At 38.2% G+C, this 24,328-nt stretch overlaps 2 protein-coding genes and 1 long non-coding RNA gene across 3 annotated transcripts in view; 1 reads left to right on the plus strand and 2 right to left on the minus strand.

Annotated features, from left to right (window-relative positions):
• The window catches only part of LOC139969826 (17-beta-hydroxysteroid dehydrogenase 13-like), a 41,647-nt gene that overhangs the window by 15,626 nt on the left and 1,693 nt on the right, over positions 1-24,328 (minus strand). The gene's annotated exons all lie outside the window — the stretch shown is intronic.
• LOC139969828 (uncharacterized) overlaps positions 1-24,328 on the plus strand; it is a 31,709-nt gene that overhangs the window by 2,322 nt on the left and 5,059 nt on the right. The window lies entirely within an intron of this gene.
• Positions 311-23,970, minus strand: LOC139969815 (sacsin-like). The gene is made up of 7 exons (XM_071975101.1): positions 23,818-23,970; positions 17,666-17,757; positions 16,792-16,874; positions 16,268-16,378; positions 15,857-16,004; positions 13,507-15,048; positions 311-11,719 (listed from the first exon to the last, which is right to left on the minus strand). Exons 2-7 carry the CDS (start codon positions 17,685-17,687, stop codon positions 603-605), a joined length of 13,023 nt encoding a protein of 4,340 aa, XP_071831202.1. The 5' UTR covers positions 17,688-17,757; positions 23,818-23,970; the 3' UTR covers positions 311-602.

Genomic DNA, 24,328 nt, shown 5'->3' on the forward strand with positions numbered 1-24,328 from the left:
ATAAAGCGTGAACATTAGCAAACCTTCATGTGGGCTTTCCAAGTTTTAAAAAAAGCAGAGCAATTAAACACAAATATGAACGTTTATAAGGGCAATCAACAATGGTGAGAGTGAAAAGATATAGCTTTATCCAAAAAGTATACTCTCTGAAGACAGGATCGAAATGTATGAAATTTATAAACCATGGTTACATTTTAATACATTGTAATGCGTGAACCTAATAATTAATACAATTTTAAAATGTTATAAGCAACCAAACATACATGCTGAATGTAATAGTTCTCCACTAATAACACGATACATTTTCTTAAAATTCAAAATACAGCATGAGCCATTTCAGTTCATGAATGTGCTTTCGTAAGAGGCAATACCTCAACTGAAAGTTGTTCAAATGTAATTTTTTGAATTCCAGGTATTACCCACAATAATCGAAAGTAAAACTGAATAAACAAATCAAACAGTAAATGAAAACAAATTTTTAATTAAAGAACAAAACCTGACCCGTTCCTTACGAGGTTTAGAAAACACATTACATCTTGGTACATAACATCCAAATCAATTCTCATCAAATCGCCGTATATACAAGTAAACAGTTATACACGTTACATTTCGCTCTCCTGTTTTCTAACGAAGCATTCCACCTCCTGTAGAATATTTTGGCAGAGCTCTTTCGCTTTTTCAAAATCACCCCGAGCAAAGTTTTCTTGCGGAATACTCGCAGATGCCTCAGACCTTGGGTAATGCGAATCATTTTTTACAATTTTTATGAGCTCTTCAACATGCTTCGTTACATTTAAGTGGTATGATCTCAAATTGTCAGCAGCTCTCATTATATCGTTGATCCTCGCGGTGTCTTTGCCACAGGCTAATAATGCCGCGTTAATTGCTTTTTCAGCAGCGAAATAGTAAAGTTGACATTGCCATTGCCAAGTCATTTCAGAGGCTTCCATACTGTCTGCAACAAACGTATCAACACGGGCCTGTTTGAGGAAACGTCTAGCTCCTAGAATATTTCTCCTTGGATAAAACGACGGAGGTGGTGCCGTGCTGTTTCTGCGCCTATTGTGAGCCTGCCTATGTGTGCTCTCTTTATACTGCTTCTCCCATCGTCTTCGTTCGGCTTCGTAATATCTTGCCCTACGATTGACATCGTCGTAAAAGTCTTCCGTAGAATGATTCCCTCCCTGTCCAAAGCGCTCGATCTCTCTCTGTAAGTGCTTGAACACTTCTTGCGCAAATTCTCTGTGTTCAATGTTCTTGTCGGGATGCCATTTCAACATTAACCTCCTTAACATCTTCTTTTTATCAGCTTCCGGTAACTTCATAACCTCTTCCACAGTTTTAGTGATCTCTCGCTTTACAGCAGCCAAGTCCGTACAGTTTTCATGTCCCTCTCCTGGGTCTTCTCCACCAGCAGAATCATCTTCTGTACCTTCGTATAACTGAACAGCCAAACGGTGGTCCATGTATGGAGACACAAACTTAAACAACTTATGTGCCACAACCAGCTGAGGTTCTGGCTGACCGATGTCTATCTCGTACACCGCTTTCCATGGTTCTTGGTCTGAAGAGTTCATGTCAACTCTTCGCATGATCCTACCATAAATGATTAATTCCTCTTCACCTTCGCCAAAATCAAAACCTATGTATTCCTTATCTTTGAAGATGTACATTGGGTCTTGGTTTAGGAGTGCGATAGCATCTGGTGGGAGATTGGTTCCGAGCTCCGGCCGGTTCCAAAAGCGTTCTTCTTCCAACGTTGCTGTACCAATTCCCACATCATTCAGAATATTAGACAGTTCCTCTTCGCTCTGCGCACTGAGAATTAATACCAAGTGACTGATATTATTTATTAATCTGAAAATTTCATTGAACTTAGTTGCTAGTTGATGGTTCATCATGGAGTCCGCTCTCTCACTGTGCGATATGTAGACGGTTATGTTTTGTCTACCATCTATATTTTCAACCTCCTGCTTCTTAAGCAAACATGATGTATTGCTAGTGCTGTCAGGAAGTTCTTCACCCTCGAAGTGAAGCGTCGTTTCCAGCTTTTCGATGCATTTAACTGTGAATTTGGAGTGTATGAGCAAGTTCAATCGTTCTTCTGTATTAATTTGGTTACCATCCTTTATTTCATGAGCAACGATGCACTGAACAGCCTTAGGAAATTGTTCCCATTCGAAGATCTTTTTCAGCCTTCGCGACGTGCTGCATGTACAATCTGTGTTTCCTTCTTCGTCAATAGCTGTTACAATGACCTCCTGAACATGGTCACTTATGTAAGCCGGTCTTATTTGTGGTGGAAGCGTCCTGAGAAGCTCATCTACGTTCGCAGGTTTTCCAATATCGTCTTGACTAATTGCTATCAACTGAGCGCGAGGAAAACCAGTCAACCGTTTCGAAAATTGGGGTCTATCGTTATAGAACAGTTCCCGGCTTTGAACCAAAGGTTGAGTTTTGTTGTTGGACATCAGGTATAAATTTTGCATGTTATTTAAAACTTCCGACGGCTTTCCGTCATACTGATGGCGAAGTAGACACCTCAAAAAGCCTGACATAGCTTGCTTTGCAGCTGCAGCCGTGTTTGGGTTGTACACCAAAACGTCAGATCTGGAATTATTTAGCGATTCTAGTACTCTAGCATACTGTGCTAAGGTTGGGTTTTCTGTAGCTCCAAGGCAATGTAGCAGAGCAAAGTACGAAATCAAACCATCGGGTAGTTTATGGAGATGAGGTGACAACTTATCGTTTTCCTCATCATTCCAGGTTTTAACCACCATATCAGCTCGAATTAAATTCTTGCTCTCGATAATGGGTACGATGGGAACACTCTCTAGTTTCTCTACCACAAGTTTGCAACTGCTGCAACAGTCATTTGGGGTATAGCACGTGCTTTTAGCATTGGGATCTCTTTTAGTTTCACATTCAGAATACAGAAATCTTAGAATTCTACGCATGACTTGGAATAGCTTGCGCATGTTTACAGTAACCCCCTTGTCGTCAGTATTTTGCTGAATGCCCAGAAAATTACAAAGTGTTTGAGTGTGTTGGAGAACTTGTTGCAAAGTTGGTTTCTCCCGAACTCCTAACTTTTCCTTAACAGCAATGCATTTCTCGTCTGAGCATTTGGTATTGCAACTAGTCACCCAACTCGGACACAAAGCTTCTGTTGACCACACCAAACATTCTGATGATGCGGGACTTGCATTTAGACAAACTTTAGTTACTGTTATTGGTTTCATAAGACTTGTGTACGTTTCCGAAACATTTGCTGCTGATATGAATGCAACGATTGAAAGGTTCTGCAAAAGCTTATCATCGGAATGTAATTCGTGGGAGTCCATCAAATGTTTGAAAAGAATGTTATCTCTTTCAGGTTTCCCATCGTTACCTCCGCTGCCACCTAAATCACTTGCCAGCTTAGTAGCAAACGTAAGAAGTTGCGAAGGAGTAGCATGTTTGTGTAATCCTATAAGCACAAGAAAGTCTACCCAATTCAAATCCGCATTCAAATCTTCCATGTCTTCTGGAAGCTTCTGAGGAAACATTTCTTCATCTAACATTACTTCAAAAAGAGGGATACGGGGGTCAAACAAATCTCCTGCGCATTTACGTTCATTTGTTTCACTAGTTAAGACAACTGGCGTGTTTGGGAGATTGAGCCGATCAATAAGTTCCTTCCTTTCTCCCCTTTTCACCTCCCAAACTAAATTATATATTTTGTACATATGTTTCCACAGTCCTTTCTGCGAAAAATTTACCATAAATGGTAAAATGTATCTCTCGTACAATGTTTCTTCATTAATATCCTTTATTTCTAAAATTTCATATAACTCAACCAGGTTCGGTTTCTTCTTGAGAAAAGTACAGTTATGTTTTCCCATCCACTTCTCCTTGTCTTCGGAGGGAATGTCATCGGTGTCGATGGCTACTGCACATTTATCCAATGCTACGAATGTTTCGTGAATCGTTTCATAGCACGGGAGTTTCTTCAGCAACGACACTTTGCATGGGTCCTTTTGGTCGTGAATATACCGGATGAAGTATTCCAAAATGTTGTCACGCTGTATTGGAGTTAGTGTCAGGAAGCGTTCGCAGTTTCTATTCAAAATATATGTAAAAACGTGCATAACCTCCTCCCGAACTTCAATGTTACTTGGAAAAAGACTAAAAGCTTCTAGATCAAAGGGAGAAGGTTCAGACGCATTGCAGTTCATTTCTTTCAGTGATGACACATCCAACACAGGACATCCAAGAGAGACAAGTATCTCATATAATGTTTCCTCACGACCACCACACGGATTTATTGCCATTTTGCTCATGTTCATGGGACAGAGAAATCTATGGCTACGATCAATCGAAACTGGCAGCAAAGAAATCCCTTGCAAGTTTTGATTGCAATTATCTACTAAACTCTGTGTTTCCCCATTCATGCACCCCCGAGATTGTATAAACTTCCACACATTTCTAAGCCACTCTACTTTCAATGTAGGACATTTTCTTCTTGTTATCTGACCCTTTGGCCAGATGATTAAGTCATCAGAGCAAAACATCGAAGCATCCGGATGACTTCCTAATCTCTTGCCGAGATCCGAAATCTTGAGCTTCTCCAAAGCATCTGTTTCTCCATAGTAGTTCAAAAACATTCCGTGAAGAAACTGATCTTTACAATGTGGAAGTAAGGAAGAGAATTCAGAGTGAAAGACTTTAGAAGTTTTGCTGAAGGTTCGAAGCACTCCATCACAAGTGAGAAGAAGGGGTAGCCCGTCCATTTTCTGGGTAAAATTTTCTGTTTCCATCACATAGTTGATGAGTATCATTAACTGTAAATTAGTTTTAATAGGAGTCTGGCCTAAAGCTGTGGGCAAGTGATTTAACTTACCAGAGAGTGCACACTTTTTAAGGAAGGAAAGTACGACTTCTGGAGTAACTTTCAGCACATGATTGTCTACGGTTCTGGTCCCGTCGTCATTCAAAGTGTTGTTGACAGCACTAATCATTGAGTAATAAATGCTAATTGGTGCAGCTAAAAGATGGAAATGAAGATCAAGCAATGTTTGCTGTAATGACTTCCAATCGTCCGGCTCTTTAGTCGCTTTCATGGCGAGTTCAGGATAACCAGAATCTCTTTTTGGTATTTTTTGTCGGAGATCATCAAAATAACCCGCTGCATCATTACCCTCAAGACAGCTATGCCAACTTATTTTTGTGATAGTTTGTGATCGCAAAACTGGAAATATTTTACATTTGTTTACTCTGATCAAAATGTAAAGTGACTCAGATACTCTATTCCAGGGGCTCACTTGAGTTCTTTTATCTTTAGATGTGCATGTTGGAAAACAGTTGTGAAATAATTTTAATAGCTTGTAAGCAAATTGACGACGCCTATTTGGAACCACAGTTTCACTCAACCGTCTTTTTATTTCCAAAAGCAGTAGAAGATAAGCTGGGCCGAGTACTTCCTTTTTAACCATTTCGTTCCAATCGTTCTTGGCATCTCCAATTGGCCCATACCAAAGATTTCTTCGCGATTCGTGATCTAAAGCAAAAAAGCCATCCATGTGCACAGGGAAGTTTGTTGGCAGAGGCAAAGGTAGGAAGCAAAATGCTTTGTATTCTACTTTTCGTAATTTAATGTTCTGACTAAATTTTGGCTGCCAAATACGAGCTGCTACGCCACCCTTTGGAAGAAGTTTAAGTTCTGTTGTATTCTTCTTCAATGCATGTACAATGGAAGTAGGAATTTCTTTATTTTCAAGACCAATACGCTGTTGAACGAGCCATCTCTCTTCGTATCCTTCACTGTCTTTGAGAGTAAGTTCACTTGTAACGTCTGTTACGGGAATCTTCGGAAGAGGTGTGTCCGCATGATGCGAAAGAACTTTAAAAAATTCATCACGTTTTAACTTCTCTTCGTGAGAGATATGAGCTGATACAGTATAAACATTCGATAGGTTTGTAGGATCCACGTCTCTGTTGGAAACACTGATTTTCTGAACATTTTTTACAAATAAAAGAATATCGAATAATTCTTCTTTCAATTCCTCAAGAAGTTTCCATACTTTAGAGGGTCCCCAAGTTTCCCCACTTATATCCGACTCTCCTCTTCGCAAAGGGAACCTGAATAATGTACCCTTGGCGAGGTTAAAAACTTCTCCATATGAGTTGAAACATTCAAAGAAATCGGGGTAAGGCCTTTGAATGCTTTTTGAAATGTTGTTGTATCTTCTCCCAGGACTTCTTACATTTGCCCCTGGAACATATCTTAGAGTAGGATCCATAATGCAAAGAGTTCTACCACATGTCATAAACATTGGACAGTCTGTCAAATGATAAATTACGTTAAATCCAACGCCGTATCGTCCCGTCTGTCCACTCTCCTCTCGTTTACTTCCTTGGCCAAGTCTCTGAATTCCTTTGATGTCATTCTCACTAAAAGGTTTATTGTTGTAGGCGAGAAGTGCTGGCCCTTGGAGACATTCCATGGCGTCACCCAACAGTCGAGTCTTTGGATAGGACTTAAAATCAAGTACGAAATGAACTTCTGTTGCACCTGCATCATCAGCATTCTGTACTATTTCCTTCAAAATAGAAGCGTCACATGGGTATCCCGTTAATATTCGCTTGAGCCTACTTGTGAGTTCCTCTCTCTGTCCGAACTCTTCCCCAGGATGTACAGGCACGGAATATTTTTCGAGCAGTTGTTGTCTTATGTCTTTAACACCCAGCAGTATTGCCTGATGAGAAGTTATATCAGGATGGCAGAGGACAGCTTCATCAGTGCCCACCCAATCTACATCACAAAATGATAGACGAGAACTAACTTGCATGATACCTTTTACATCAGGTAAGAAGAGGCATTCAATAAATTTTGACCGACTTTCCGATGAAAACTCGTGTATCATTTCAGTTAACGGCTTTAAGATACTTGTAATTACGTCATGGAGTAGCTCATTTGGCAAAGGCAGTCCATGATAGTCTCCATTGATCGCCCTTAGTGCTTTCGCAAAATCATTTGCTGAACAATGTTGCTTGACACCAACTCTGTTTAAGAGAACTTTAAATTCTGCTAGATCTCCTGTTACGCTGTATATATAAGGTGGAACAGGCTTGCTATGAAATGAAAGCTTGCTAGCATCAACAAATGTTGAGTTCACATAAAAACAACGATCGTTACTTAAAACATGCAACACATCTTCTCTTGTAAGAAATTCTCTCTCTAGGAACCCGCACATCTCCCTGCAAGCACGCCTTGTAGTCTCTCGATTAGGTTGGTTGCCACTTCTTTCCTCACACATACGCCTTAAAGATGAAAGATTTTCAAATACCAAAGACGGGTCCGGTTGTTTGTTATTAAGGTCAAGAAACGTCATCACGGACGCTGGTAATGCCTCTATGATGCAAGCAACCCAGCCCACAATATCTTTAACAGTATTTGGATACAGCTCCACAGGTGACTTCAGATGACTATTCCCATTGTGGTCTTGTCCAATCAAAAAACGAACTTTCATTAATTGCGGTTGGCAGGCCGGAAACTTTTCAGATTCTTCTAATTTCGTTCTCAGGTAATCCACGATTGCATTTGATCTCTGTTTAGCCAATTTTTCGTCCTGCTCCCACACATGTTGTACAGTGCTTGCTCTGTCGATCAGTTCTTCCCATTCCAAGCCAGTCTTCATACACCCAATGTCTCTTAATGTTCCTTTCTGACGATCACTCAACAGCTTGAGAAATCTGTCAGAAGGAAAATAACCTTCCTCACTTGAAAACAAATTTCCTATGACATCTTGATCATACAATTCTGAGGGAAGCTTGAAAGTTGACCCGTTTGAACTTGAGGGAATGCAATTTCTCGATTCCATCAACTGAAGAACAGCTTCATCGCATCTATGTAATGCAAAACGTAAAGTCATGTGTACCTCCTTCTCGGTGAAGCATTCTAATCGAGGTAAAAATATTTCAGCAAAGAATCTACTTAGTGAATATGTCCTATCTGTGACATCAGACTGACAATCGACTTTCATGAATGCATCGATTACATGGCTCGGTAATTTTGTGACCAATTTTGCATTTCCAAACTTTTTAAGACTCGTTGACACAAAGTTAAGGATAAATTCGTCATTTGCAATGTCGTTGTCTACGAAAACAACCTCTTTAATTGAACATGGAACTCTTTCTTCGGAACACCAAAATACATCTGGAGCCTCTGTGGCAACTGACTTGTAAAATGAATTCACCAGCTCCCCATAGTCACTGTCAAAGGCAGTTACTCTTTGATCAGGCCACAGGGAATAACATTCTCTTGGATCGATATGTGCAAATGCTAGCTTCAGAAACGTCAAATACGCTGTTAAAACGACGTCCCTGAAGATCAATTGATTCCACTTAGTTTTAAAGGTGGCAGAACGATCTGTGTGATCACCCATGTATTTCCATATACTTGCACGATCATCAGAGAGTGCAAAACTACCATTAACATGAACAGGCAGATGACTTTTAGGGATGGAGAGCGGTAGAAAACAGAAGCCTTGACCATCTATTTTGTCTTTGGGATACTTCCTCCAGGCTACCCCCCCACATGGCAACAAACCAGATGCAAGATCAGTATTATCATTCCAAAAAGATATTGCCCGTCCCTTACCGGTGCTCAGCACTGTCATCCACTCTTCATCCTTCTCAAATGGGAAATTAAGCTCATTGAAATAACTGTTTCCTTTCTCTGTCAAATGGTGTTTTAGCTTTATGGTCTTCGTATAGTCCATTGGTGCAGATTGTCTTGGACCTTTTACCACTTCTCGGCCAAATGAATTGCAGGTGCTGTTCGGGGACTGGTTAATTACTGTCCTCTTGACACTAAACAGCTTTTCCACCTGGTCGCTTTCTTGTCGTAAGATGTGCGCTTCAATTACTTTAACCTGTTTAGTGAAAAGAAGCATTAGCCCAGCACTATCGAAAAGACTTTTAAGTAAATGTTTCAAGTCACTCTCATTCCAACTTTCGTGGCAAATCTCACTGCATCGAGCATCCTCTGGTGATCTCAGAGGAAGTCGAAAAAGAGTACCATTGAACTCCTTCAAAGAATCGCCTGACAAGTGACAACCAAAAATACCCTCAAACGGCACAAACTGGTCACGAAAAGTTTTAAGTAGCGATGGATTTTTTGTGAAATCAAGACGAATCCCTCTTCCATCTGTTTTAATTTGCCTTGAAAGAAACGTTTTGTGAGGATCAAAGAAGTTAATGTAATTTCGTGTCACAAATGAAGGAACATCTGTTATGTGATACACGGCATTAAAGCCAAGACCAAATTGTCCAATTTTTGTGTTATCTGTACTCTTTGTGCCTCCGGCAAGTTTCGTAATATTTTCAAGGTCGACGTCATTAAATACAGCATCGTTGTAGATCCAAAGAGCTGGACCTTGTAGTTTGACCATCCCGTCACTCAATAACTGTTTTTTTGCGTTATTATTTGATCTCATATCTATCAGAAATCTAACTTCCGTTGCCTCAGCATCTTCTGCATTTTGGATCATCTCCTTTGGAATTGATGAAGACTGGTAGCCAACATCTGCCAAAATGTTCCTAATTCTAGTTGTAATGGGTTCATATTGTCCAGTTTGGCTGATACCTTCGACAATCTCGTCTGCCATTGCAAGTCGCCTGCTGAGGGGAGCTACTCCAAGTCGTTCTGCCATAGTAATACTAAACTTATCACTAATAACCTTGATATCTTCGGTACCATCATCAAGCATCGTATGCCCATGCAACCATTCATAGTCACAAAATGAAACCTGTTCTACAGGCAGGAGCTCTTTGCTCGTCGTAGGAACAAACAACCGATCTTTGAAAGGATGCAGATCTTCCTCTGTATCAAGCAGGCAAGTCAGAATCCTTGTTGAAAGTTCTAGAAAAGTATGAACGTCTTTTGAACTACTGGATGTCTGTACTTTCGTCCGGGCCTGGTGCAAAAACTGCAGAAGGTGATCAGTTGTAATTACACCAGGAACATTTGCCCATTGATATAGATCTCTGTAAACTCTGTATTCCTTGGGAATGGGTGATATTAATGGTCGCAGATCAACCAACGTCTCTTGCCAGCATATTTCGTCGCTACTAGCAAAATATTCCCCTGTCCAAATCCACTTCGTAGGTAACAAGGTAGAAAGTTGATTCCTATCACTTGAACCATTCATGAATTGATACATCGCATGAAGCATTGATGCAAGATTTACCGACGGAATATCATAATTGCATGAAATATTTTTCAGGTGATTACAGACCTCTGTCAAGGTTGGCTCACTTCTTACCTGTATTCCAGATGGTTGGTCGTTTGCTAAATACACAGATGATCCCGCTAATAGCCAATTTCTTTCTGTACCCATGAGCAATTGTTTTGGACAGAACACATTGTTGCTACCAAGTTCACCAAGAAAGGGGATATTTTTTGGATAGGAATGCGGTCGTTGACTTTTACAGGGCATAAAGCCAACATTGCTTAATTCGCTACAGGCGTTCGGTGTGAGTAATTCAGGTCTGTTGCTAAGGAATTCACACAGAGCTTTGCCTTGATCTACATCATTTGAGGATGAAATCTGTCTGGCAATTGTTAGTACTTCTTCGTAAGGAACCTTCAATCTAGGACGGTAGCCAAGCTTCTGAAGTATTCCTTCACACTTACTATTTCTCTGAAGAAAGTTAACTGACGGGAAATACTGGTGATCTTTAAAAAGTCGCTTTAACAGTGAATCTTGTGGGTCAAAAAGGGCATTCACGAGCTTCATTTCGTTTTTTCCATTTGGAACGAAGGGAATTTTTCGTAGAATTTCCAAGCCTCCTTGCAATCTGCAAACTTCTGTAGAGTGGTTCGGAATCCACGATACTAATGTTTGTTTTTCACTTTGAGAGTAACCACCTTCAGATGCCTTTTTGAGTATTTCTTTCAATACATCTTCTTCCCTTATCTCAGGAATATCAAGGTACAGAAGGAATTGAATAAAAGCCTTTTGATCGGTATAAAGAACACGAAACGGGAAAGTTACATCTGGGAGATTGTTCATGCTGCCATATTTCCAAAGACGGAAATTGTTAGAGTCCAATGGCATAAGTTCCATATTTGCTTTTTTGGAGTACAATGGATACACTGCCAAAGATTTCAGAAATGTTTTATTGTCATTCGTGCAATAACTGAGATTTAAGAAGGGTAACAACTTCTCTCGGAAAGCGTCGCATAAATGACTATTGTTTTGGCATTTCTCATCAATGGCCAACTTTCCTATTTGTGTGAGACAGAACAAGATACCAGCGGTATCAAATCTATTAATAAATCGTGAGTTGTAAATATCATGATTACTTGTAACAAACTGTGGTATGTCGGACACGGTCACACCAACTTGCTTAAGAACACTTATAGCTTCCGAAAAATTCCTCTCGTCGTTTGAATCAACCTTCATGATTAAAGAGTTTACCTTCAATGTTTCCAGCTGGATAGGGAACGTTCCCTCTCTTGAAATAGGTAAGAGATTGAGATTACCGAGTTGCCCTGTTAATCCGTGTTGGCTTATGAACGCCCATAAGGTTTTCAACCAAGCCCATGTGTGGACCGTCGAAGAACTGAGATGCTTCCTCGTACAGTTAGTTCCACTCCAATCCCCTGTCAACGATGTCTTCAAAAGATTCACAACACAATCTGGCGTGAGGATCTTGATTTGTTTCCAACTACCTACAAGACAAACAATAAACATGAGATCGTCACAACGTGGACTATCAAATGTACGAAAATGTTATATTTCACTTTAAAATATCTTAGACCATCACCAAAATCAATGCTGTTCTTCCATACAATGAGTTTGAACTCTGACCACTACCTAAACAATAAGGTCTCATATTTACTCAGATGAACCCATAATATCTATGGAGTTCAACCACTCTTACGTTTGTAGTTATGTTGACCTTGTTTCACGACTACTAAAGAATACAAAAATGATTTTATCCACCTACGTTCTACCGACACACCATGTAACAAATTAAAAAAATCATTGTTTTATAGGGCCAGAGGCTTCACTTTCTAGGGGGCCCTACAATGTTTCTCAAGGAGTACAATTTATAGTGAATATTGTTGTTAAAAGGTTTTCAAATGTTCACCTCCATTCAAAGTAACTGTCAGTTCTCAGTAGTCAGAACTGGTCCTTTGTTATTAATAACTTGTGAGGACATGCCATTATTTGATGTTTTCATTCCTTACCGAACGCAAAAGGAATCTTTGCAGTCATGACCACGTGTGTAAGTTAGTGAGTGTATACATGTGACACGAACTCGTATACACGATAGCTCAAAAGTATGTCATGATTGATCTCCATACTTGGTATGTAGATATAACTTGATGAATAGAAGTAGCATATCGAAATGAGTGGAGGTCACTGGTCATTTGAGGTCGACATTCACGTAAGCCAAAATGTTGATGTAAAAATGATGGTTACTCTTAGAGGAAAGCTTGGATTAATTTCATACTTGGTATTGACATTAAGCTTAATGAGTGGAAGATTCGTTTGAGATTTGCATTGATATCAAAGGTCACTAAAATTTGAAATCGTCATGTGTTGTTTGTAGACCAACCTCAATAATTACAAGAAGTTTTAGTATTTTTTAAGTAGGTCAAAGATCAAGAGAAGTCAAAGTCTGAAAACTTTGTAAACCCAGTAATGTAAAGCTTTGATGAACCTCTCACCTAACATGTACGTCTAACTAATTAGCACAAGAAACCTGCTGTATATTGTAAAGGTCAAAGTTAATCTTAGGTCAACCGAGGACAACGTCTTAATACCTTGTTTACACAATATCTCCCAAATTGATGCTTCCATGACCAAAATATGTTTAGTATAGTTTTCAAATTTTCCAACAAAACTTAAGAACTCATTACGTACAATTTGTACAAAATGTTCCTACTATCCAGTTATTTTTACCTTAAAGATGAATTTAGTGAACTATATAACATTTCAAACGGCATTCGTCTGTACAATATTTTATGTCGTATGCTCACTCAGTGATCATATTTCACATTTCTTCTATGGGTAATTACTTTCGAATCTTTGGAAAAAAACTTCTTCTCACATCACATGAGCCCCTCACTTTCAACAATCAATGTTAACACTAGTGATAGTGTAGCTATGTCAAAACCAAGTGAGATATTGCAGCTAGTCAAATTGATAGACTGCGGTATATCTTTAGAAGGTTTGTATTTTCGTCTTCAACAAATGTTGAAGACATTTTGTATGTACAATTATCCGATCGTTGGAAATTACGTACCACATTTTCGCTACCAACTACCCAGCATGTGTCTTTTGCAGATTGTCACATTTTGAACGCTATTGAGATCTGAATTTCTACAAAAACGTTAGGGTTTCTGATATATTTACAGTTACGGCATCACACATATTTGTCACCACTTGCACTTAACCATTTACTATGCGGATAATGATTGCTTACACTAACATGACAAAAGATCCATACCTGAACGAGCACCTTCTTCAAAGTAGGTTTGCAAGTTGCCAACGTTGCAACTGTTCTGCTCAGTAACAAGCCTTTGTCTCATGTGTGGTATGAGAGCCTCACTGCATTGACTGGTAGGCAGATAGACTATTTGGTCTGATGCAGGGTTGACTGATATCATCTTAAACGTGTCATCTCTAGTTAAAAGCAGTTCCAATCCATTAAGATCCCTGGTAGTACATCCTTCATCCAGAAGGTAAGTAAGCAGGAGGAGGCGTTCGTCTTTAGTCAAACAGCTTAAATGCATGGTTTTAATGGTTTCCAAAACACTCTGTTTGTTGACAATTTTCGCATCTGATGCAAACTCTTTTACAGCTTGAAGTACATGCTTTGGAAGTTCCTCAACAACATCCACACTCGAAATTCTAAAGCATTTTATAATCAGAGAACGGAGGTCACCGACGAACTCTGAATCAATGATCATCACATCACTTGCTCGTTTCCAGGTCTGCGATTGCTCCGTGTAGAATACCGGGTACTGAAACAGAGCTCTGTAGAACTGCTTAGTCATTTTTTGAAAATGTTTCAATGTATCTTCTAAATCAGGCAATGCATTGTACACACATGATACATGACGTCCTTCACTCTTACAAACACTGATGGTTTTTAGTATTGCCATAACATACACATCTGGAAGAACTACCTCAACTAAGAGGTTGTTCCATGTGGCAGTAGGATTCTGAATCTGGTCGACTTCAGGCCATTTTAATGATCGTCTGTCATCACTTACACCGAAGTATCCGTGAACATGAACTGGAAGACCAGAATAGCCTGCATCGCCTTCTGGAAGGGGCAGAAAACAAAATATTCTACCTTTGCTTCGGTGAGAAATGATGCCATCTTTTAAGGGTACTGCTATCCCAACCCATGGAAGATGATGTAAGCGATCAGCTAAATCTTGAAGTTGTATTGATTCACGATTGGATATCACTTGAGCAGTTACCCATCCTTGAACATCGTCATTGCTAGACATTATATCAAATCGCTCCACAAGTTCTATGTTACTCGTGCTACTCCCAGATCGATATTGTTCCAACTGAATGTTGAATAGAATTCGATTTTGTCTGAAGCTGGAGATGTCTGGAGTTGAGAGGCAAATCTGAATATAATGATTTGGTGGTTCTGTGGATGAATTCCTCAAAAAGACATCAATTTTCTCAACGTTCCGAAGAAACAATAATACAATTACAGAGTCCTCTTTGAAGGCCTGAAGCAGCTTCAAAACTTCCTGCTGTGTGAAAACGCTTGTGCATAGTTTGCTTGGTGAAACACGCAATGGAAAGCGAAACATAGTTCCTTGTAGAGATTTTCGGGACTTTATATCTTCTTGACCTTCAAAAACTCCTTGAAATGGAGCAAGTTGATCGGAGTCTTCATGTTGATCTACAATGTCTTTCAGGTTAAAACTGTAGCCAGGCAGAGGACGGTTTCTGTTATCAGTGAAGTATTCCTCGAATGGATCAATGATCGCAAGTGTTTCATCACTGACTATACATGGTAGGTCTGGTGAGGAGAATGAAAAGGCGAGGTTGAATATTTGTCCCCATAAATTGTAGTTCTTCTGTAGACTTCTTAGCAGTGGCTGCAGATCTGATCTAATTAAACTATATAACCAAAAACCTCCAGACAGACTAGTACATTATTCCATACCAGGTAACGTTACTCGAAACCTATCCTTCTTCGAATCAAGTTTCCAAATATCGAAACATATCTGTTATGTAGACCTACACCACGTTTGTTGCAGAAGGCTTTAGTTCTAGCATCTACACATGGCGGTTTGGAAATTCTTACTGACCTATTTGGGCTGACGTAATCACTTGTAGTTGTAAACAAAACGTTGCTTAGGAACAGACGACTTAATGTGTCATAAATTTGGTATAGAGAATGTAAATCGATAAATTGTCTTCTTTTGTTCAATTTCTTTGTATTTCCTCACACCTTCATGGAAAACATCTCAAGAATCCTGTATCAACAATAATATCTAATTATTGTATCGCTTGCAAGCCTTTGATTATCATTGAAAGATTAGTTACGATTGAAAGTGAAGTCTTACTGTGGATTTTATATAAAATTCGACGTGTTCGAAAACAAAGTTTAACGTAAGGCTATGGATTGTTGAACCGGGTAACACGTCTGCTCAGTTTCATGCTCTGATTAATGATTAACCTAAAAAGTGTCTCGGATACTGACTGGCTCCGTTGTCATAAAATATAGTAAGGGCGTATCCTCATCGTGAATATGATGTGAAGTGTTACACAATTATACAGATTAGCAGAAAAATGGATTACAGCTGCTTAAGATGATAATTTACCTGTTAAATGGTACACGGAATTGAATCCGATTCCAAATCTTCCAACTTTCAAAACATCTTCTTTCTTAACGCTGCGAGCTGGTTTTTGGATACCTTCCCAATCTTCTTCCGTAAACTTGGCATTATTGAAGGCGTAAACTGCAGGTCCCTATTCAAAGCAAAACCAAAATTTACACTTTTGTAAACTAGTGTGTAGTTCTTTATGAAATGCATAAAGATGATTTTTGAGTACCACATGTTTCAATGTTCTTTAACCGTTAATCCTTGGTCGTCTTTCAGTCTTTCTAATATTGGCATACTATCGTTGAGGCATTTAGATTACTTACGCACCAAATACATGGAGATTACAGCCACGATTTCTTTTCGGATTCTTTCATAACCACCTGAATTTGAAAAGTATGAAAAACTAACCTGAAATCGCTCCAAGCCAGGGTTTAAAAGGGTATCCGTACCAAACTGGCGTTGGTCGTAGATAAACTTGACCTCCGAAGCTCCTGCATCTTCAGCATTTTGAAGAAGTTCCTGGAAAAGATTTTATTGTGTTAATGTGTCACACAAATTCCGAATGCAACGCAGAAAATAACACAATCATAAAGCATTACACCTCCTATATCCAATTTGATTGATTTGAGACTACACAAAAGAAGGACTTGCTTTGTTTTTTATTTTACGTGGTGTTGCGTTTATCCAAATGGAAACAACAACACACGTTGCGGAGGTTAATTCTATACCTCCATATTGATCAATTAACCCTGAAAAATAAAAACAATTATTCAGGCGCGATAAAAAATGGAACCGGTACTACACATAATCTTGTTAACGTTAGCTATAATATACAATGCGTCTGTTTAAATATTTTAAGATGATTACAAGTTCTTTAACATTATCATGTATCAGCAAAGTTTCAGCTGGGGAGAGGAGTATTGTACACGTACCTTTAAAATTTGTCCATCCGAATAACCTCTTAGTATTTGTTGCAAATACTCCAATAATGGCGGAGTAGTGGGACCAAACCCACCTGAAATATGACATATAGATATATATTCAAATCGAGGACACACCATGAGCTTATCCATTAGTGTGAGGCATACAGTATGAAATAAATATTAGGCGTTTATGTTAAAAGCAATAATATTTGTTTAGAGGTGTGAACTTTTTGATCGCTATGGTGTTGCTTTGTCCTGACCTTCACATTTGCTTCAAAGGTAGTAGTTTGTTATGTTATAGGTGTAATGAACAGTAGACTCGTTCTAGGAGATTCTCAATACACACTTTCTATCAGAGCGTGACCAAAATTTGCCAACAGGCTGAATAAGAACAAAATATGAATATCAAATGATGCATAGCGATCCACCTATCGAATGGTGTCAACTTTCTTTACTCAGTGAGGACAATACGCACAGGATATAATGCACTTGACCACAAAGCATGTAGTGTTGTAACCTGTTAACAACAGCAACAACCACACTAACAGTTACTTCATCAAAGGAAAATGGTCCATGTTTATTTGACAAGCTACTGTACTGAAAAATTATATTGCAGGGAATATTGTGTATTTCTCAGGAATGATAGTATGCACTTTTACTTACCCTTCCACTGTGTTCAGCCTACCAAACCCTCCTCCTTCCCAACTTTTATCATCTAAAAACATGGTTGACTTTTGACTGATGATGTTTCAAGGTTGCAATTACTTTTGTTGTCTAAAATGTTTTGACAAGATCCTATAAATTAAATTTGTGTGCAATTTTAAGTTTCCAAGTCAAGAAGGGGTAGATTTGTCATACCCCTTCGACAAAACAAATTACTCACGTCCTTTTACTGTGGATGTCATCTCCACTAACTTCTATTTCCAACCACTTATTGGAATGATTCATCCTACTACGCATGGACTGAGAGGCCACCTGCAGAAGACAATCGCAAAGCTTATTCAGAAAACTGCCCAGGCTAAGACATCAAACTTACATTATACATACATATATGATTTAATTCTATTGGTTTTCTGTCATCTTTTCAATTGTGGATGTAAACAGTCCAATAAACAAATACCAGTATTATGACAAATTAAAACATAAAAAACAGCTCATTACCAGTTTAGACTTTCCTCCAGTCTTCAGTTTCTTACATGAAGAAACGTTGAAAATGTAACATATCACTAAAGACATACAGTTTCTCTTAGCCGTTGGCGGCGTTGTTTATCACAAGCATCACTCTAGCATAACTTATAACTACCTTTATCTAGCTTAGTAATACTTGGTTACATAGTTAAAGGTCACATACATACATTATCATGCAAACTTTCTAAGAGATCTGTTGAAACTGACCAATTAAATTATCTATATGCTGTAAATACGAATTTATTGCTAAACCCAGGAAAATAAGAGGAAAAGTGTTTTGAAAACAACAAACAAGGTCTCATTTTACCAAAATAGCAACGCGTTATTATTGAGGGATCTGAGGTGGCGAGAATCTCCGAAACTGAATACATGGGAGTATACATCGATGACAGTTTGACATTTTCTTGCCATGTATCAAAGGTATTAAGTATATTAATATATACTATCTAGTGTGGCTTACGTAGTGTCTTTCTTTAACTAAAATGCTAAAGAGAGTGTTTCAATACTATTATTCTACAACATGTGATCTGTGCAGTGCCTGACTGGTACCATTTTATATCGCAAAAAGACAAAGAAAAATAATGATGTTTCTTCAATACACATCAGCTATATTTAATTTAGATTACAATATACTTTTAGAAAAAGTAAATGCTGCTGCAAGAACTGAGTTTACAAGCTAATGAGATTAAGAGTGATCAGAATAACCATTTGTATACTGTACTGAGAAGTCTCCTGCACAAATCGAACAGAAATGTAAGAAATCCCCACATTTTGCCAAAATACAGAACAAGTTTACAGAAACTCTATTATATACCATGCTGCTTTACACGTTCCATCCGGGCAATTAGACTGTTTGTTGTAGTCTGTTTGTTATATCGTTTTATGTATTAACTTTTGTATGTGTATATGATTTTATATGTATCCTATAATCTTAACATGTTATTCTCCTTTATATTAGGTATTCTTTTACTGTTTGTTGTATTCCATTTGTTATATCGTTTTATGTTTTGACTTTTGTATGTGTAGATGTATTTTATATGATATCCTATCGTCTTAACATATTTTTCCCTTTTATATTTAGTTATTCTTCATGTGAACGTATTTAATGCCTCTTCTTCCTAAATTGTATACCGGAATGAATACAGAAATAAACTAAAAACCTAATAAATAGAAATAAATAGAAAGAAGGAGCCGCATAATATAGTTCAACTTGGAAGCACTTGAACAAGAGCACAGTTGTTTCCTAATTTAAATTTGAGGATTCACACGAGGTTGGGTTGAGTATTATGAATGTGATTGTGAGCGTAAGAACAATTCCGTTTAAGGGGATATTAAACTATGACCTGGTTGGATGTTACTTTCTTTAAACGTTGCCTATATATGCACAGTACTTTTGCTATGCAAAAGCAAAAGCTTCCAAAACGTTTGAAATATTGCCAAATTGCATTTGAGGCCACCTGGAAATGCAAATGTCCCCCTCCCCTTAGACCCCTCCCCCAGGCCGGCCATCAGTCTTCATCCCCTCACTCAAAAGTACCTTCCCACGCCACTGCTTATATAAAGTATTGTCAGAGACATTTCATATTTCACGTAATACACTAACTTGAAATTAAGAGTTGCAGACTACTTTCCTTAGTCTGTGTGCTTAATCAGAGTTCCGACTTTACAGATTACGCCACTGGAACAATTTCTTTTTGCAACTGCATATGTTCACATTATCATCAAAACGGCATAAAACTACCACATTGTGCTTTTACATAAATCTAAGTAACGAAATTGTGTATGATGTGCCACGGAAATTAATTTACAGTACCATAACTCAGATAATTGTTAATTAATTAAAACTTGAATTTAAAAGTAGCAGTACGCAATTCGATTGATGTGCATATGGAAGGTATATATTCATGTTTGATGATTTAGAAACAGAATCATGTGTTTCCGAATACGTAAAAATTGATAGATATTATAGAAACTTCCGTCGTCATGAGTGATGTTAATGTATATTCAAATCTTACAATATGTGTTGCGACATATCGAGGCAATACCAATTGTATGCATTTGGGAGTAAGTTGTATAAATGCAATCATTTATGTCTTTAAATTTGAACGAAAGGACAAGATTTCTCGATCAATGAAACACTTTTGACAATAAATCATAGAATATTTCTGTCTGGTTAGAATTTAGTTATATTTCATAAACAGGAGGTTACAATCAAAAATTATTAATAAACCATGTTAATCATGATGCGTTCCAATTACGTTTTGTATGTGGCCATCCAATGGGGTGCAGAACGTAGGAAGAATAAAATAGTATACATTAGTACTTTAGAAGTGATAATTAATAACACTAATAACACACCAACGATGCAAGACTTGCGATACATCATTAAAAGCACAGCGCCTGCCAAAATACTGGTTACTGAGCTTACTAAGGATCCACACCTTTCCACCAGAGCTTATCCATTCCATCATACCATGCAAATTGACTTCTTAAACAATTTCATAGACAATACCCTAAAGATCTAGGTGGGGTCAGGAACGATTACATAACATCATTAAATCGCATTCGGATATGCTAAGTAATTTCTTAATGGATAAATTAACATTGATAAGTGGTTGCGAATTCCTATACAGGTTCTTTTCAATGATACAGTACTGAGGAGTTTTAAAGATAGACTTATGTTAGGGAATAGTTGTAATAAGTAGGCCTATCTGAATTTCACAACGACGTTAACTTAACAAGAGCAACATGATTTCTAATTTAAATCCATATTTTTTTTTCAAATTCTGTCAGCAACCGGCTCCCCTTGCCATCTATACCTTAACCCTATCCATCCCCATCCATGCCACCCAAGAAAAACATATATTAAAACACATATTTTGATATATGTGTATAACCCATGCAAAAACCTTTCTATTTTTCTTGCATTGTAGAAAATTTCAAATAAATATGACCAATGTACACTTCCGGCCAGCAACCGGCTCTCCTTACCCTCCCTATCCCAAAAATGACCATGTCTGACACCATCCATGTCACCTAAGAAAAAGCATACTGAAACACATATCTCCGAGTATAACCCATACAAATTCCTTGTCTAGTTTATACATGGTAACAAACCGTGGGCGTCTTTTAAAAATAAGTAAGACCAATGTACCACCCTCGTCAGCAGCCTGCTCTCCTTGCCATATCTACCCCTCCCCTCACCCTACCCGACCCCATCCACACCACCCAAGTAAAAAGAAAACACGTATGTTGATACCTGCGTATAACCGCAATTCATATGACATTTTCTTTAAGGGACCATTTCAGCCAAAGCCGACTCCCGGGATTTTTACTGTTACGGCGTCATACAGTTTTCTACGTACAGGTAACTACAACACACTCTCCTCATCAACTGAAAGTTTTCTCCCGAATCTTCCGATTATGAGGAAATGGGCCTTCACCTCTCAGAACATTCGTAAGCTTTGACGAAAATTATTTTCGTGAGGAAGAAGATGAGGCAATAGTTTTCGAGGGTGATGAAGTTATCGGTATTTCCCTTTCAATTGAGCCCCTTGCAGAAGAACTGTTAAACGATCCCGATGGCCGAGACGCGTCGCTGCCGATCGAAGTCCCCGAGCAGAACGGTTAGACTATCCTGAACCGAAACTGATCGGTTGAGCATTAACAAAACCACCGTTATTAAAGACCATAATATGATTTAAATTATCTCGAATGTCGATGATCCTGCTACTTAACTTCGTAGCAAAGCTTCTAGAATTTTGTTACTTAAAGGCAAGGAAAATGTGACATTCAGTACAGTGCAAGTGCAACCCTATAGTATTAGTGGTGGTAACATGGGGCCTATACCTAACTAATAGACGTTGTATAACAGGCTAGCCCGTGTAATTGTATCCAACTGTTACGTAAAATCATAACACAACGCCAGTTTTACCACAAAAGAAAAATTGCAGATCTAGTATTGATTTTTCTAAAACCAACTGGTTTTAGTGCAAAATATTAGGTAACCAATAAATAAAAAAAAATCGTCACTTGCTGCATCAAGGAGACCTAGGCTACGGTCATTACAAGTAATTTAGCAATAGTATTGGCCCACAGGCACTCGGAACGTTGTTTATGTGTAGCCGTTTTGAAAGAGGCGTGTCCAAATTCATCGATTGGGAAAGCGTGCAGGTGAAATCCGTCTTTACTTGTGTTGGAGCAACCTGCAACCACACATTCGCTCGGCATATTTAACAATTACGAGATACATTTACGTAAAAACAAAACTCCAAACACCAAATCTCAATTACTACAGAGCACTGCAACAGTGCAATGTTTTGTTTGGTCTCAGATGTTTTAGAATGCAAACATTTCTTCCCGGAAGTGAGCTGAGCCCATCGACTGACTTCACGCCACATTACCATATATACAACAATTTTTAGAAAGCTTTATTATCCGCGAATTTTTGATCGTTTATTCCTCGAGGGTGCAAGCTTCGATTGACACAAATTGTGTATCATTGGAAAGCTACGAGTATATAAAAAACGATGATTTATATAAATCTGTCCATTTCGCCCGCTCTTTAAATATGAGCATAACAGTGGGGAGTGGGTTGGGGACAAGCTTAGATCCAGTAAATTTACGAACAAAGGGTTACGATATATTTTGATTTGTTGTAGTCCGTTTAATTGCCTTGTTGTCAGTCTACAGGTTGTCTGAACCATATTATAATTATTAGTTTTAGAAATGACCATGTAAACAACTAAGGCCAGCTTATCAATTAAAGAGGTAGGACTACCTAGCCTAACACCCAGGTGATAATGTAAGTTCCTCAGATGCAAAACAAATCTAAATTGTAAAAAGAAACAAAAGGGGGAAACACTTAGCACTTTTATGGTTCTTTTTGTTTAAAATGCTTAACGAATGTGTTAAGCAATTATTAAACTATATATTAATAAAATATTTCGACCGTTACCGAGGAGCTGAGGTCGTCATCAGTTTAGCCTTAAAGGGGCGTTCCAGAGATTTTGCATATTTTGAAGTTGAATATCCACACCACCGGAATAGCTATATATGTTTAGCACTTGAATTTGTCTTCTTCTTAGACTTTGATATCAAGACTTTTCTGACTTATGTCATCTTTTAACTAAATTAAATGGCTATCCTATAATTAAGCTATAGGAAATTGTTTTAGGCAGTTTATCCTGACATAACTTATGCTATAGCATCGAACAAAATAGTATAACTTACAAGTGATAGCCCTACGAGTTAATTTAGTAAGATGAAATAGTTTCAGTTTCTAGTCTCCGGAAAAGAAACTAATTTCTCATTTCTTTATAGTAAGCCGGTTATTTTTGACGATTTGTTTTTCTTAAATTTATTTCAGTTTCTCGCGTGCAGAATAACAACATTAACTTTAGTAATTCCATGTACACAACTGACATGGTTTGCATTGTAGGAGGGCTATACTACCAAACAAGAAATTTCAGGTTAACGCTTAGCTAGGCTGAAATATGAAAGATAAATTGCTGGTTGATAGCCATTGCTTTTATGATATAAATAAGCCCATCTTCATTTCTATTTCTTTAACTCTAACTTTCCTCTTTGAAATTCGAGAAAGAACACTTCGTGCTCAGTCAGTTCACGAATCCATTAAAAAATAGAGTTTTCTTGTTGTGTTGATTACAGTTTGACTGTTTTGGATTTCATTTTTAATTTCAAGCTGACTTTGGCTGTAAACACTTGCTACCAGCTGTATACGTCGTTGCTTAACCGATGTTAAACGTATTTAAAAAAGAAACATATGAAAGATCACTCCACGGAATAAAATTATGGTATTTCAAATCAAACAGAGTTGGAATCTACCTGATTGGATCCAGTAATATCTTGCAGTGTCAGCCACACACATCTCCAGTATTCGGGAATTATTCTTCACAGCTTCAAACGTTCACTGTCGAGGTATGTCTAATTGCGTGCAGCAAAGAGCCACACCTCTTTTCGTTTTGCTGTAGTATTTAGTGTTAAAACAAACTTCCTAAAACATTCATAGTTAAATAAAGCACGAGGAAAATTCCAGCCAGAGATTCCCTGCACTACGGATGCGTTGGTGGAGCATTCGTACAACAAAAGCAACTTTATTTGTTGCCTGCCTGCCTGAAGGCATACATACACACGCCCACGCACACATACACACATACGCCCACCCATACATACATACATACATACATACATACACGCATACATACACACACGCATACATACATACATACTTACATACATACATACATACAAACGCACTTACATACACACATACGTCCCAACATAATTTCTAATATAGCGTAAGAAATGTATTCGTAGTTATATCTTTTCATAAATA

This window comes from Apostichopus japonicus, chromosome 7 (genome assembly GCF_037975245.1).
Source record: "Apostichopus japonicus isolate 1M-3 chromosome 7, ASM3797524v1, whole genome shotgun sequence".
Lineage (NCBI taxonomy): Eukaryota > Metazoa > Echinodermata > Holothuroidea > Aspidochirotida > Stichopodidae > Apostichopus > Apostichopus japonicus.